The sequence below is a fragment of the Oxyura jamaicensis genome, chromosome 4, assembly GCF_011077185.1.
Source record: "Oxyura jamaicensis isolate SHBP4307 breed ruddy duck chromosome 4, BPBGC_Ojam_1.0, whole genome shotgun sequence".
Taxonomy (NCBI): domain Eukaryota; kingdom Metazoa; phylum Chordata; class Aves; order Anseriformes; family Anatidae; genus Oxyura; species Oxyura jamaicensis.
Window position 1 is genome coordinate 23,474,449 of NC_048896.1, and position 16,632 is coordinate 23,491,080.

The window sequence follows — 16,632 nt, forward strand, 5'->3', positions numbered from 1 at the left end:
TGGGAGCAGTCTGAGCATCTAGCCAGATCACTGCGGCAAAGCAGAGACACAGCCACATTGGCCTAGGAAAGGGAAGCTGATCACAATTTTCCAAGCTTCAGTAAAACAACAGAGGTATTTGAGTATATTTTTCTTACCTATGTTGATAAAATCAGATCGGTACTGGCAAGTCATCCCAAAACCGAAGTCTCTCCAAAACCCAGTTTCTTTTTTAATAATCTGCATGGGGGGGAAAGGAAAGTTTATATGGGAACGGAAAAGCTTTCAGCATGAACAGCAGAGAAACAAGTCGCTGAACATGGTCAGAAATAGGAGCAACTGCCCATTTATTATACGTCATGTAATGTTTTTGTTGAGCCTAAAGCTTTTGTAGATATTCAGAGCATGTTTTTGCCCAGAAAAACGGCCATGTCATTAGCTGTCACGGATAAACCCCCTGATTGAGAATGATCAGGTTTCACTCCACTCCTGCTGCTGTAGCCCAAGTGGAGAAATATCCCACTGCTCTCTGGAGTTTGCTTCTTCAGAGGTAAATCCTCCTCCAAAATCATTAAGTTTTTGCATGATTCAAATCAGATGTAAGAAACGTATTGGTAAGACAGGAAAACAGACTCTGCAGTAGAGCAGATGGTGACATCTGGATTGCGGACTGCAAGAGCTCTGGAAGAAAACAGATGTTCTAATCTGCCTGCACTAATGACAAGTTTTTGATTACCTTAACTTTGACAAAAATTTGGAAAGTGGTAAGAATAATTTTCATTACAGAACTGTTGTAATTCGGCTAAAACTGGAGTACAAAAACATTAGGTGGTGAATATATAACCTCTAAAAGCCTTTGTCAGAATGAATGCGTGGTCTACACCGTCGAGGTGTGCTATGAAAATATAGTGTGTTACAGAGAAAAAATCAGAGCCCTGAGAGGCCACGCATATCATTTTCAAAAGCAAATATAAAAATATACATCAATATACATGGTCATAGTTCATGTGTGTGAGTGACCTAATCCCATATGGCGAGACATCCGAGAGTTTCAAGAGACCGGGCAGGTATTTAAATCCCTTAAGGAAGTCAGCTATACTTCATGCTCTTGAAGGGGTGGTTAAAAACCTACCCTTAAGCAGCTATTTTTGAAAATTTTGGCTTCACTTGCAATAATGTTAGAGGAGATGATGAGGCAGGATTTCCATTTCTGGATTTACAAATCCAAGCATTTCCTTTACCAAAAAACCCTCTTCCAAAACAGTCTCTCCTGGTTTCTCATTCATGCCTCTCTCTTTCTGTTCCTTGTCATTTTAGCAATCATTATTATTATTATTATTTTACTGGTCCTGTCGCTCTCTTTCTTTTCTCATTTCTTCTCTCCTTGAAAAATCCAAGCCACTGCAGAAGCCAATGAGAAGGAAACAAGATTGTATCTGTCAGGTCTGCACCATGACAAGGAATCTCTGTAACCATGCCCTTACAGCAAGCTACTCTTTTGCATTAGCATTATTATTTCCCATCAGTGCAAGTGGCTGCTTCACAAATCAATTTCTTTCAAACATTTCTGAAGGATTTTTTTTTCTCGGCAGCCCAAATACTGGGGTAGAGATCTAACTGTCTTGTTTTAATGGCAGAGACCTGGCCTCATGCCCAGCAACTAATATGGGCTGAAAATATAAAAATCTACATAAAAATGAGATTGGAAATACTTCTTGAAATCAAGAAGCTTTTCTGAAATAAGCTTCCCATTTTAAGATTCAAATATTAGCTATAAATATTTGCACAGTCCTGACAACGCAGTTTGTGGAATGTATGCTAGTTTGTGAGCTGAGCAATATTTCCTTTCTGAGCACAGTGCTTGCAAGCCTGAGGACCTCTGATGGGATCTCATCAGACAGAAGAGCTAATGTGAATTCTATGGTATTGCCAGAACAGGTTTCCCTCTGAGACAAAACCAATGAGAAGAATTTTCCAGACACTGCAGTAACGCAAAAAATAAATTTTAAGTGTGATGGCTTAAAAACAATTGCATGAATGAGAAAGTATTTTTTAATCCCTGGGTGCTACACAGTCTTGATCTTTAACAACTTTTTCCCTACATCAGTAGCCTAGAGCATGCTATATTTTAGAAGAAAGAAAAGATTGTCTGGCTACCTGTTGTGTAACACAGGGAGCAGTAGACCAAAAAAAACAAAACCAAACCAAACAAACAAACAAAATAAAATAAAATAAAATAAAATAAAAAAATCCAAACCTTTAAAAATATTTGGGGTTTAGTTTTCAAACTCATACTTCATTTTTCTAGATGGATTGCATGAGGTGCAAACTCTTGACTACAACAACAGTGTCCAGTCTGGGACATGATGAGCCCTGACAGACGCAGTGCCCGGCAAGCACCAGTTTTTGATCATGCAAGGAAATGAAATATTCAGTGCAAAGAGGAAATGAAAGCAACATCATGGACTTTCATCCTTAAAAAAAAAAAAAAAAAGGCATGCCATGGAGGAGTTGTTTGTTAATTAGAAAATCCCTTCTGACAGAGAAGCAGACAGAGTTTAAATTCTCAGGTTCTATGTATAAAATCTCAAACAAGAGTTAAAATAATTGGTACCAATATATTTCCCTGGGAAATGACTGCAGAACTTACAGTGAGGTGACTGCTGCAGTTAATTTTGTCTGCATAGTACATGTCTTGTATACCTCGCTGTGCACAAAGAATAGGGAAATGCTACCCAATAGCACATGCACTTTTTAAAAAATGAAAGCTTTGTCCAAATAAAAACAGGCATTCAGAAGAACATATACTTACTAGCTGCTGTTCTAAAGATGGGATGGAATCCTGGTGGCCATAAATTATACTGGGGTTATACTGGCTGAAGAGAACAGGATAAAACACTTTCTTTCCTGGAAATGACAATAAGTTATTTTCTTAAAAAGCTGCATAAAACACATTTAATGCTCCTCCAAGATGCTTTCCATGCTGGACCAAAACCAGACATAGTGATACCGGTTTTCAACTGAGCCTATGCTCTTTGCATGAGAATGAGAGGATAAAATCAACAAAAAGATCCGGTTCCAGAACGCAGAGATACTGAAGGCAAGGAATTCACTCACAGTGGGTGCAGGGGTGTTGTAACCTTTCAAAAGCCAAGCAGCAATGGAATTTTTATACGTCTTAATTAGTTCTCTAAGTTTCAAGAATGATTTACAGCAGCTTCATTACCAATTCAAATGTTAGAATACTCTGGTGAGGCTGTTATGCAGTAGCTAAAAACCTGCTGAAAGGCTCTGTACTTAATGAGCAGCAGTACCTGGCTGTGTGTTCAATCTACAAGAGTTCAGGAAGTCAGCTGTGAAGTATATGTCCACGTCGCAAAAAAAGAGAACAACGTTACTTCCTTTCCAAACTCGAGCTCCGATGTCTAATCCTTTGCCTCTGGAAAATTCTTCATTCAACTGGATGAAGGTGAAGTTCTTGAAGTTTGCTGATCTAGGAGAAAGAAAACAGTCAGCAACTTACATTCTCCTTCCAGCTCCTAATACAAGTGGAGGTGGGAACCCAATATGAAAAAACTAACCTACGGTACTGGGGTTTTCAGAGCAGTTTAGGGGAAGAGATGACCTCAAAGTCTTGAGGAGATTTCCACTATGTCAACATCCAGAGTTTGACTCCCTTATTACTATGCTAGTATTCCTGTCAGAAACTTTCCTTGGGAAGATCTCACCCCAACAAGGCTTAGATAGACAAAAATATTGCCAGCAGGCCGATATAAAATACCTGTGGTCATATTACCGTGTCTATATAAGGATCTTCTTCCAGTGTGGAGATTATAACAAAGGGCTACAAAAGATCTAGCCAAGATCTTTTGGTTAGATGGCCAAAACCATCTAGGTCCCGTGTGCTCTACTGAAATTGTCTGCACCTGACTCTGGGAGTCAGACTTCAGTCCTAACAGTTAAAAAGACACCTTCAAAAGCACTAAGAAAGTTTGGGCCTGAGCACCGTTACCAGTTTGGAAGAAAAGCTGCACTGAGGTAAATTCAGTAAAATCTGCTTTGTGGCCCTAAAGACCAGTACCATGAAACTGCAAATCTGGGACTGCCAGGATAATGCTGCTTTTATCTGATAGAAGCAAAAGAATGTTTTCTCCAATGCAGTCAAGGACGTTTTGGCACAGCTACAAATTTGGGCAGCTAATTAGCCTCCAATTCACGGTACGATCGCTGTGTTTGAACAGCACACATCAGCCACACAGATACTTACCTGGAGGTATTTTCAAGTATAGATTTGACTTCATTCATCTGTTCTTTTCCAAAGTAAACTACAGTGAGGTGAATTCTCCCATCCTGCTGAATGCCCATTTCCCTAGAAAACAGAAACAGATTTACGACTTGTCCTGCAAGTTAGCTTTCTTCAAAAACCAGCACTAGCTGAAGGCAGAGTAGGGTGGATCTTGGAAGGCGTTCCAGAGGGCATGACTCACTGACAAGGGTCCCTGTACTGACAAAAGGGCTCACTGCCTGTCAGAAGGAACCCCAGACTATATTTGAGGCACATTTATCATCCACTCTCTCAGTGGTGTTTGCTATAATAATAGGACACTGCCCAAACAGCCCACTCAGCCACAAGAACGATCAGGCAGGCATCGAATGTAGCACTTCAGAGAATGTGTAAAGAACGAGAAGAGGGTTTTAAAGAAGCTATACAACCTCTACCTCTTAACCTTGTTTTTATAACAGATATTTCCAAGTTCAGAGCTTTGGCATTTTGTTAAGGAATGTTTCCTAAAATCTAATATCAACTGGAGATCAAGCCAACAGCCTAAGGGTACAACCAATCTGACCTAGCAATAGACATCATGCCTCACTTGCACAGTGTTTAGTCAGCAAGATTTCTCCTATCATCAGCAGAGAGATCAGCATGACCAGAGGGTGAATTTTCCCATCCCAAAAAAGCATTTATCAGATGGCTAATTTAGACAAGGAGCCTATTTATAGATGGCTGCAATTAGCAAAACAAATCCCATTGCAGGAGTCAGTATCTGTTGCTAAGACAGTCTTTTCTGGGCAGCTATGTAAAACTATATCTCAATTAAGTTTTCCCTCCAAACAGCACCTCTATGCCAAAAAAGAAAAGGAATTTAAAACTAACTATCCTGAATTTCAAATACATTTCCTTTCTGCCTCTTATTGCCTTAATCTCTTTCTCAAACAGGGCCTGGCAAAGTGTCTGGAAGCACTAAATCCCTTTTTTTCCACTTGCAACGTTCCTCTGCTACTAATGGCATGATATCCTTACAAGTGCCACGTAATAGTGTGTGCCCCAACAAACCAGATTTAGACACATAAGCCAGGTACGTGCAAATTAGAAACCCTGATGACTGAAATACAATTGCTTTTACTGCTAAACAGTGCATTAAGCACCAGATGCCTTTCAGTCTCTATAATCTCAAAAATGATTTCTTAATGGCACAGTGAGATGTTATGTAAAAGTAGCATAACTTTTACCGAGGGAGGTCTTGATAATTCCTGAAATTGCATCTTACTTTGCAAGTAAGACAAGCAAGATAAAGCAGAGGCAGCGCTGGAACAGAGACCCACCTGAAATTCTGCATGAATTGCCGAAACTTGCTGGCTCTCTTGGCCAAGGGCACAATGACATTAATAAGTGTGTCAGCCATATTGAGATTTTCGTTTTTGACTTTCATTACAGGACCGAATGGCCGAAATAAAACGATCTTCTTGAACTGATGTTTCATGTCTCCTTTGAAAGTCAGCTCATACAACGTGCCTTTGTCTTTTTCTGTGCGGTAGATCCCTTCATAAAGACAAAATAGAGAAGTTTTTGAATTAAAGACAGGCTCTGGGGTGGGGGGGAAGGATGCAGTCTTAATGTGCTACACCTGAGCTGAAAAAGCAGCAGGGGCACGAGACATTTACTATTAAAGCAGTATGCAATTTGCCATCGCTTGGAGGAGGCGGTCACTCTGGCAGCAACACAGCCTGGGCTGCAGGACTCATTTGGTATTCTGACGAGCACGCTCCTAGCCTTGGCTGAGTTACAAACCCCCGAAGGTTACCGTTTGCTCACACACAGCGTAACCCAGCAGACATACTGTCCTTAGTTTTCAGACTGATCCAACGGCATGCCGCAGGCATGCAGCCTCCACCCCAGCACACAGCACGCATGGTAATGGCGATGCAGATATTGCGAAAGGCAACCTGCCTCTCTGCAGCGTGAGCAGCTAAGCCATCTCTCAGAAAAGCAATTTCCTGATCAACACATTAATTTCCTAATTTCTGGGAGGTGCTCTGTACCTTCTGCTCAAAGAAACTGCAGATGTGGCTAAGTTGCTGCATCAGAGCAGGTGGTAAGGTAAGGGAAGTCCACAGACATGTTTCTGGACAGGATTTCCTACACTAGGTGGTCAGTACTTTTGGATGCATTTATTTCCTATATAGAATGAGCTTTTAACACATTCCATGAGTGAAATTAGTCCCACGCTGAGAGCTGGCATGAACTGTAAAAATAATGGTCACGTCCTACTGAAATACTATTCTGATGATGACTTGCAGAAAACAGACCCCACAATCAGTAAGACTGTAAAGTAGGTATGTTTATTCAGTGCTGGGCAGCACGGGCGTAGTCCCACCAAAATCGTGCGCACCTGATGTGGCAATTTGCCATGGTTATATGCAAAGAGTTACATATGCATGAGGTTTCACAATGCGCCTATACATATTCATAACCTGTCCCTGCTTCATATTAAAATTAGCTCCAAGGAGTCATTTCCATAAGCTCCTCCCATCTGCGCTTGGGCAGTGTCTCCTGGTGGTGGTCCTAGGGGGTCGTGGGGATGAAGGTTGGTGACTCTTCCTCGTCACCGCTAGTTGACCTCTTGTCTTTGTGAGACTCGGTTGCTCCTCAGCTCTTGTCCATCCGCAGGACCAGTTTCTGCCAGTTCCTTAAGATAGGCTCACACTCTTATTAGGAGACTGACCTTGGTAAGGGGCCCAAGGCTTCTTGCTTTAGCTAATTTGCCCAATGCACCATGGTTAGCAAAGACACTAAGTAGCAGTCTAGTTTAATGCCATCAGCGCTCTATTTCTACTTGATAAGAGTCTCCTAACTCCCTCTCTCAATACTTTAAACACAATGTAGTTGGCAAAAAGGCTAGAGATTTTATCTGATCAACATGATGCTTCATGGCCTGCAGTGCATACAGCTTTTTCTTAGATCCACTAGGTTTAAGAAGGAAAAATGAAATGCTAGCTCTAAGTAGTTACACCTGCTGTAAAAATAGTGTAATAGCATTGCTTTCCATCTCTTCAGAAATTCAGGAGTCAAGGAAAACATAGCTGGAAGAAAATGCCTCAGCTTGATTTTTTTTCCTTCTCATCTGATTATGAAGAACAGCTTAACCAAAACAATAGCTTTTTTTTTCTTTCATCTTAGTCATTCCTTGATGTATAACATTCCTGTGCATCTGACCTGTACATCATTGGCTCTGCCAAAATTTCTTGTGGCAGTCAAGGTCAAAGCCTCCTCTGAATGGCCAAGTGATACAAGCTCTTCATCTTGCATTGTAGGTCTTACGTTGATGTGCCCAGACCATCCAACAGATTCATGAGGTGTGGTTTTATCTAGCACGAGTTCTGTGGACTGCCTCATCTTCACTACCATTGTCTAAGTGTTTATTCTTAAGTGAGGACTTCAGCTAGTTAGTATTATATGCAGAAAAATTATCTGCCATTCCCTTTGTGTTTTACTTTTAAAAGAAGCTTATTCAACAAATGCTCCGTTCCCCAAGCATAGCAGATGAATGCAATGAGATAGCAGATCCGTCAATATTTTGCTGCCAATCTTGTAAAACTGTGCCCTTGATTCCCCCTAGCCTTTTCTACACAGTCTGCCCAAGGTACAGGCCATAAACTACATCTGTTACTGAATTTGAACCTGCACTAGAGATCATCTGAATGGTGACCAAATGCATTTCCTCCTCCTGGTGGTCAGAGGATGGAAACCGGGGCTTTCAATTCAGCTCTCTTGCTTATTCTGACAGAAAGCTTGCTGCCAATCCGAGCGTATGGCTGGGTGCACCCATTTACAGTTTTTGAACACAGGTCTTGCCAAGGAAGTTTGTGCCGTGGCAGGGTAACATAGCCTTTTGACTAAAAGTTATTAAGCTAAACAAACGAACAAAATTAATTAAATCTATTTCCATTTTCTTCAGAGAGAAATGGATAGGAATGTTTTACGTTTGACATCGTGAATTAACATTTGTCACAACAACAAAGGTCCAAATTAAATAAACCAACTTAATATCTACCAGGCAATATCTAAAACTCTTCTCTACATCCTCTCCTATTCCAGCCAAGAAACAATGACCCCATAAGCACCTCTTCCCCAGAGATATATACTGTATTAGAGGAATGAGGGGAGCTTTGCCAAACAAACAAGAGGCAGCTTAAAGCAGACTGCACGTGGTGACCCAAGGGCCCCCTCCTAGTGCTATACAAACATCAGCAGGGGCTTCTTGCAACACCTCAGTTCTGTTCTGCTTGAAGATTTCTAGTACAGCTGAAGAGAAGCAACCTAGGTGAAGGCAAGGCTTCTTTGTGCAAGGTGATAATCCGGGCATTTATAATCTTCACATTTTATCTTAAAGAGAACTGTATGCGAGTTTAATTAAACGCAGCTATTCTCAGTTCACATTTACACCGCTTGTTTTCCTTTCTTACAGGATAAGCACCTAAACTGCCAAAAGGTTATGCATCTTTTTTAGAAACAGGGAACAAAGTGCTTTGCCCAAGGTCAGACAGCAAGCCCTGGAAATGAGCCTGAGTGTCTTGAGTCACTGTGGGGACTCACCCAGCAGAACATCCTGCTTTTCACAAGATTTTTTTCCATTTCCAAAGGCACAGCTTCACTTACGCCACTGGGAATTTTTACATCACTCAAAGATGCAAACAGTCTCAAGTTTAAGAAATAAACTACAAGGAGGGGAAGAAAAAGGCTCCGAAAACAAAAACAAAAAACCTTTCCTGAAAAGGTTGTTCCTGAAAATAGAGTACCTTGGAAAGGCTAGATGTTCACTATGGGCAAAAGAAGGTTAATCCATCACCTCTTGCTTCCATTACAGCAGCTGTGTTTCAGGATTTGCACTGCTCCTTTCAGAGGCAAGAAAAAAGGCCTGTGGAAACCCAATATAAAAAGGTAAGTGACCAGAAGCCCTGGGTCAGCAGAGACTAGCCCTAACACAAAGCAAAAGGACAAGTGAGAGCAAAAAAAAGGGACTTGGGCTGAAGGACTGACTAAAGAGCAGTAAAGTCTTTGGAACAGCAATTCCTTGGGCGCTCTGAAGAAATGGAAATACCCAAGCTCTACACATCAGGGCAGGCAAGCAAGCTTCAGAGACCTATATGGAAGTGAGAGCTAGCACACAGTCATGCAGTCTTATCAAAATGCTGTTCAGTGAATGCCAATTTTAGCCTCAGTTCCACAGACCATAAGTTTCGTGGTCTTCCACTGCCAATAGAAACAGTCCATGGAACGGTGCTCACTGCTGATATTCTGCTGGATGCCATAGGAACCACTTCTAGGATTTATCAGCATTCAGCTTTCCCTTTATGACTCAATACTACAGCGGTCTTCCCTCTCCAGAGAGAGAAATACAGCATCTTATCCTTCAGGGAAGAGCATCATTCTTTCTCCCTGTCTTCTTCCTGGGAGAAACTGCCTCAGGTAGCCCATCCCCAGTACGTGACAATTTGAGAAGGCGAAGCCACTCCTCTTCATTTGTCTCAGACCTCATTTAACATTCCCATCACTAGACTGCCACACACTTCAGGTAGAAAACTTATGATGCAGCATATTTGACAGTGCTGTGACAGGGCATTTCTGAAGCAATCCACAGATTTTTTTTTATTGAAACCTTTCCTATTGTGAAAGAGTATCCTCAGACAGTGATTACATTCACTTTTGTAACACTGCTCAGGCTTTTCAGTCTTCAAATTATTACCTCCGTCTTTGAGGAAATTAATGACTTCCAAATCTATAACAGCTCTGCTGCAATTTACACAAATTAATTATCAGACCTGCGACTCTGCCCACTGAGCAACTGGCTTTCTCCTGGAAACAGAACGATCCTTTGCCTGTTTAGGATCTTTTCCATGTTGTTTCTTAGTAACTCCTCGTGGCAGAAAACCTGTGAACGTGGTGTAGAAGTGGGAGGAACGAGGTGGCTGAGGGGAGGCTCAGAGCAGCTGAACAGCCCAAGTGCCTCTGCGAATGGAAAAGCGGAGCAGAGCAGCAGCCAGATGGATATGGTTCAGGCTCCAGGGAGAAGGTGTGGTTTTCTCAGTTTTGAGTGAGAAAAACTGGAATATTCCACCACGTGTCAGCTATTACTCCTGGAAGGAGAACTGTCTGAGAAGCCTAGCCAAATTGCACGTAACTGCAGATCTGCTGAGAAGGAGTTTAGCTCAGATGTAAGGTAGTAAGGTCACAGTCTAATTCCCACACACAAGTAGTTTTATCTATAAACTGCAGAGGATACAACGCTTATTTTTAGGGATCACAGCCACAGAGACAAAATATTTCTCCTTAAATGTAAGAATTTGAAGAATACTGAAGTACTCTGCAAATAGTAAAGGTACAAAATGGAGAAAATAAAAAGAGATACAGACCCTAATGAAGCTTATTGCAGCACACCATCTCTCTGCCTTTTGGTACGTGTTAACAATGAACTAGCACTGAAAAAGTGATAGCAGGCACCAGGTGCAAGCCACAAGAATAAAGAAATCCACACAAGAGCCTCAAGCAAAGACCGCTTACTTGCATCATTCGATATGCCAGTGATAGTCAGGATCAGCAGCACACTTGAGCAAAGAGGACTAAAGCAGGTGACACAGGCTTTGCTGAACTGGTAGAAACAAAGAAGTCTCACAGCAACAGCAGCAGTTCAGGTTTTGAAGCCATCTCTGACCACAATTACCTGATTTGTGTGTCATCCCTCCACCTGCCCAACCTGAAGGCAAAAGCAGGAACCCCACCTTTAACATAAGGGATGCATGCAGCTCATGTGTGCTGCTGTTTCTAAAGCAGCTGGATGATAAAAAGAGGGTTAAGTGTTACTTCCAATGCAGAACTGGGTCACATCTCCCAGGAAGCTCCAGCTACATGGGGCGGCTCTAGAAAATGGAAACAGCTGGCTCTGCTGGCTGGGTAACACTACTCATGGTTGCTGTGTTGCTCAACTGGTGCGAAGCAGCCAGAAGCTGCCACAAAATCCACGGAACTTGTTACACAGGGGTTGTCTCCAAAGCAAGTTTTGGGTCCAACTGATGCGTGAAATGCAGAATTGGAACCCCTCTCTCTTCTCCTCATGATATACAGCACAATGGATTTGTTTTGTGCTTCTGTCTGCAGTTTTTGCTGTTCTTGGAGAATGGAGGACGTGGGAAAGACTGCCAAGAGGTGACAAACTTCCAAAGTAACTCTGCAGGGAAATCTTCTGCCAAATCAGCTCTTTGTGTCCAGATTGAATGCGTGGATCCCTACGTTTGCAAACAAATCAGTCTGCACAGCTGAGTAAGAATGAGGATTTGTTACCTTTCGTTTACAGAGGCACCTGTCTTGCAGGGGAAGACACAAGGAAGGTTTCTTGAGCTCACACCGAGTTGCAGGCGAGGCTCCCTCCTTCTGAATTCGCTCATTACTGAATGTGAAAGTCAACGAGGCAATTAGTGCATGAAAACAAACCACAGAGCCAGCACTGCAGAGCTGCAGCACACATCCCTTCCACACGCCTGCCTGCACATCAGTTTCTGCCTTGTTCCTCAAGGACAGCACAGGTAAGCAGGCAAAGCCCCTGGGTTGTGTGTGCATAAAGGCAGGCTCTAAGAGAAAGGTAACTTCAGTGGAATATTGAGAAATGTACAGCAAGAAATGTCTCCTCCTTTCTCCTCAGCCTCTCCCTGTGAAGCAACTGGTGCCAAAAAAATCATATGTGCTTGTTCAGATCCTCAGAGTATGACAGCTCCTATAAAAAACAGTGGCAACATTTTGAAATGATAAACGGAGCAAGTAGCAGGAAGCAGACTAGAAGCAAGTAGCCCTGTGCTGCACTCAACTGCTAGGAGACAGGAGAACTTTCCAGTTCTCTGCCCATGCCCTTGTCCCATCTCTGAGCAAGAAGAATTTGGCTGGCATGGAAGAAATGCTGGGACCAGAAGAGAGTGAGGCCCTGCCTCAGCAGGGCCTCCAGCCTAACCAACTCGTGCCCAGGCTGTGGGAGGCACCTGCCCACCTGCAGGTGTGACCTGGCGCAGCCTCAGGAATCTGCTCCTCTGCACACCACGGTCACCAGAGAAACACACAGAGCGGCCGGGAACAACTGGCCACTGCACAACAGCACGAGTTCGGTCATCACATGCAGGATGCATCTTGCTCTGTTCATCAAGGCTAGGTGAGGAGAACAATCCACAGCAAAATCGGTAGTCATTTGGGATAAGCACAGGGGCTTGTGTTCAGCACAAAGCAGCCAGTCCATAAGAGGTGGACTCAGCTAGCTCAGCTGTGGATTAAATCTCTCTTACAGACAACACTACCGAACGACAAATAGGGAATGTAACGGTTCCCATGAAGTGAAACTAGGACGGCCATATTACAAGACAAGATGTAAGCTTTCTTAGTCGATAAGAAAATGGTCGTGAGCCCTTGGAAACAAGATCTGTGAACTCTTGTCCTATATGTTTCTGCTGCAAACATCCCTGTCCTTTTAACTCAGAGCTCAGACTTCACAACTCCAGGAATACATCTGGTGCCTCTGCCTAGGAGAAAGCACCTGGCTGGAAACAAGGAGGCATTTCAGAGGGACAGAAGGCAGGATGTAAAAACTGGTTGTTAGAAGTGGCGCTTTAAAAATCCACGCTGACTGCCTCAGTATCGTATGTACGAGTGAAGACAAGTGTCTGTTTAACTCCTTGCAGAACTCAAAGGCTTCTGAGCCACGTGCAGGACTCTCCCCCCCCCAGTTACTTCACCACGGAATGGGTAAGCCACGGATTCTTAAATGAGGTGACACAAGGGCTCAGTTTAGAATCCACCCCCAGTATGGGAGATTCCTTTTGAAGGTTAAGGTTTCCATAGCCTTTTGAGGCTACAGGTAGTATCAGCTGAGTTCCTGAGCTCCTCAGCTGCCACCCTCAGAACCTGTCTCACCACCACCCTGTGGCCCCGAGTGGAAGTGTGCAGGTGGAGTGAGGGCAACACCGGAGTTTGGGTCTGACCTGGAAGTGCCAACTTTAACAGTGGTGACAGAGGTGGGATTACAGCCCGTGATTTATTCCTTGCTTTGTCAGCTCTGAAGTGACCATGACTAGAGAACCCAAAGCACACGTTGGTGGTCACTATGAGAGACTGACAGGCTCTGTTGTCCCTAAGTCCAGCTCCCCAGAAAAGCTGGCACTCTGCAGCACTAATGCTGTCTCAGACACACGTGCTGTCACACCACACCCCCTCAGCAGCACCACGCATGCAGACTCCAACCCGCTGTCTGCACACAAACCTTCGATGAAGTCCGAGGCTGTGTACACACGGCGCTTTGCGTTGCTGTCTCCCTCCGGATTGTTCAGACTCCCAACAGCTAACTCAATCACCTCCACCAGCTCATCTCGCTTATCCTTCCTCACGGGCTTCTCTTCTGGGTGGCGCGTCAGCCCCGTCTCCAGCTGGTACACCTTCTGCAGGGTAAAGCTCTCAAAGGGCACGGCCGCGTACTCCGTGGACAGCTTAACGCCGCTGTGCACCTCTGCTCTGTCTATTTGGGAACGGAGGAAAGCCAGCAGGTTAGCCTGGGCCTTCTCTGGGTTACCGGGGTCAAGCCGAACGTCCAAGGGGTCTGGGAACTGGTCCTGCACGTTCTTAAGCTGCTCGCTCCTGCCCTGGAGCTCAGCCTTCAGCTGGGCAATTTGTTTCTTCAAGCTGGTGATGTAGTTGCGGTGCTGCTCTTCTCGCTCCTGCAGAATAGCTTCGTACCCCTCCTTCGCAGTCGGACTGTGCACCCTGGGCAAGGCAAGCTGCTCGTTGTCACCCCTGGGCGTGCAAGCCAACATGTAAACGATAGACACGGAGCAACAGGCCACCACCAGCAGGCCTACGAGTCGGGGGAGAAATATAATAAACCCTCGTCGGAGCATCATTTCTCAAAAAGCAGAGTCTAAGGTGAGAGGTGCAACAGTTCTTACATCCATGCAGTGCCACAGAGGCCCCTGGATTTAGAGTACTCTTCCACAGATGCATGTATGGACAGGAACTGGCTTGTCAGCCCTCTTAAAATGTGTACTCTGCCCGCATTTTGGGCTATCTCTGGTGTTTACCTAGCAGGACCAGAAGACAAGCTGCAGAGCAGGCAGGACACCTCCTGATCCTCATGGTAACACCTGCACTGCTGCAACATGCTCAGCTGGTGTCTGATGGAGCCTGAGGACCTGAAAGACAAATGACAAGGACAGTCGTTCAGGCACATTAGAATTTGGTCAGTCAGTCTGCACTGTCAGGAGCATCCTAAGAATTTATTGTCATTTCTCAGCTGCTCTGGGGGATCTTAGATCTGTGAGGTGCTCGTGCTAACATCCAGGAGGTGCTGGATGCAGACCATCCTGCATGCACGTGCTTCATTTTAACACCATGACCAGGCCCCATTGCCAATGAAAAACCTAATCCAGGCCTCAGAGTCTGTCATGCTTTAGGAATACCAGGAAGTCATCATCTGTTACTTCCCAGTCAGGTGCTAGGGTGGCTCAGCTCATCCAAGCACCGCTGGCCCTCCAAGTTCTCAGCTCCTGGAGCGCACACACTTTGAAGGCAGGCAGTCCCATGGATATACAACACGCTTCAGCTTCCAGGCATGTTCTTCCAAAACACCAGGTGGCAAATGTGGTCCTGTTCAAATACACGAAGCTCTGGAGCAGCAATTCTAGTTTCTAGAACTAGCTCCTACTAGAGGCTACGAATTGCAAACCAGGTATTTTGTTTGGTGCGTGTGAGTGTCAACCCAAGAGGGAACAGTGACAAGGTTTTTAACAGGTGACAATACAGAAAGAAACTAGAATCCTATCAAGGCCAATTGCTGAAACTCTGCTTTGGTTTGACACATCCTCCCAAGTGCTCCCATAAACACAAAGAACTAGAGACAGGGTTTTTCAGAAGCATTCAGATCATGTCTTACTCAAAATCAGGGGAAGCTTTGTTTCCATCCAGCAGGCTGTCATCATTGCAGACTATATCATCATTTTAAGGCCCTCTTTGGTTTCTGGTAACATTAAAAAAAGGTCTTGCAACAACGCCTCGTACTACTCTGTTTTCCACATATGCTCTCTGCCCAGTAGTAAAGACCAAAGAGGAGGTTTAGGGAAAATCAGCCTAGGCACTTTTAAAAATAAGCAAAGCTAACACTCTGAACATAATCTTTTTTATTTTCTTTTTTAATAAGACTTCCTTGAGAACAGTTAAAAACAGGAAAGAAAAATTAGATGACTTAACATCAATATTGATCTAGACGTAAGCTGCGTTAAAACAATTATGCTGACAACACTACCAGTGGGATTTTCAAAATCCCTCAGTTTTGGCACAAGTCCAGACCTATGAAAGGAACTTCTTCATTTATTTGTCTGACAGTAGACTTAGAGCAAAGCTGAGTAACATCCTAGATTACACTGTGAGACTGCATAGTTAGACTCGAACACAATCAAATTAAGCCCTCCCCAGTCTCCTCTTGGATGCTTGCATGCCATTACGGCAGGTTTTTGCAACTGAGATTTGTAGCCTCATTAGTCAGACATCCTTTCTGGAAGACCTCTAGGTAAAAACAGTTTATCTAAGAAAGCACGTGCTTTTCAGAGTTATTTCTAGGGTCAAGTCAAAGACTTCTGTAGGACTTCTTTTTTTAATCAACTTCAGTGTCTTGCTGGCCTATTAGTCTGTATGCAGCAATTATCCACTGACATTCCTGATATTTTAGCTATTATCAATATTTTAGCAGTCTGAAGATTTACTTAAAAAAAAGAAGAGGAGGAATTGAGGGGACTAGAGCAAGCTTTTAAAATACTATCATTATTTTCCCCAAAATAATGCTGGATGGCTATTGAGTATTTGCAGGATTCTCCAGAAAACAGTGTTTTCAAAGGAGGAATTGCTGATGTTGAAGAAAATATTCAAGCAGCAGGAAAAAGGACAGGACGAAGTTGGCAACCTTACCTTCTTGCAGTGATCTTCTCTTTGGAACATCTTGGTCTGCTACAGCTGCTTCTCAGCTTGCCACAATCATCTCTTGTTTATCTCCCTTATGTCCTTCCCAGAAAACGCACGTACTATAAAAAGCACTGTCAACCTCACAACACCTCTTCATTGCTTTCACATTTGCCAGCTGCCTACATCTTCAGTCTGCCTCCTGCGCAGTGAAAGGCTGTAGTGGAGACGCTTCCTATGGATGCGCTATAAAAGTTGGCCTCCTGCAACGTAAAGGAGCTTGTCAGAGCACGGAAATTAAGCTGGGCAGTTCTAACTCTACAACAGATCTGGCTAGAGGACTGCAAGAAGGTAGTGTGCAGTGAGACAGGGTCAGGAAGTGGTGAGATGCAGTACAT

At 43.8% G+C, this 16,632-nt stretch overlaps 1 protein-coding gene across 5 annotated transcripts in view; it reads right to left on the reverse strand.

Annotated features, from left to right (window-relative positions):
• Window positions 1–16,632, reverse strand: part of CSGALNACT1 (chondroitin sulfate N-acetylgalactosaminyltransferase 1) — a 45,783-nt gene that overhangs the window by 1,647 nt on the left and 27,504 nt on the right. For all 5 annotated transcript variants that reach the window (XM_035324488.1, XM_035324485.1, XM_035324486.1 and 2 more), the window contains 7 exons: window positions 16,244–16,497; window positions 13,554–14,475; window positions 5,584–5,800; window positions 4,247–4,348; window positions 3,294–3,472; window positions 2,792–2,886; window positions 138–219 (listed from right to left, as the gene is read on the reverse strand). In XM_035324488.1, the coding sequence (XP_035180379.1) occupies window positions 138–219; window positions 2,792–2,886; window positions 3,294–3,472; window positions 4,247–4,348; window positions 5,584–5,800; window positions 13,554–14,187 (1,309 nt within the window). In that variant the 5' untranslated portion in view covers window positions 14,188–14,475; window positions 16,244–16,497. The remainder of the gene's footprint in view (window positions 1–137; window positions 220–2,791; window positions 2,887–3,293; window positions 3,473–4,246; window positions 4,349–5,583; window positions 5,801–13,553; window positions 14,476–16,243; window positions 16,498–16,632) is intronic.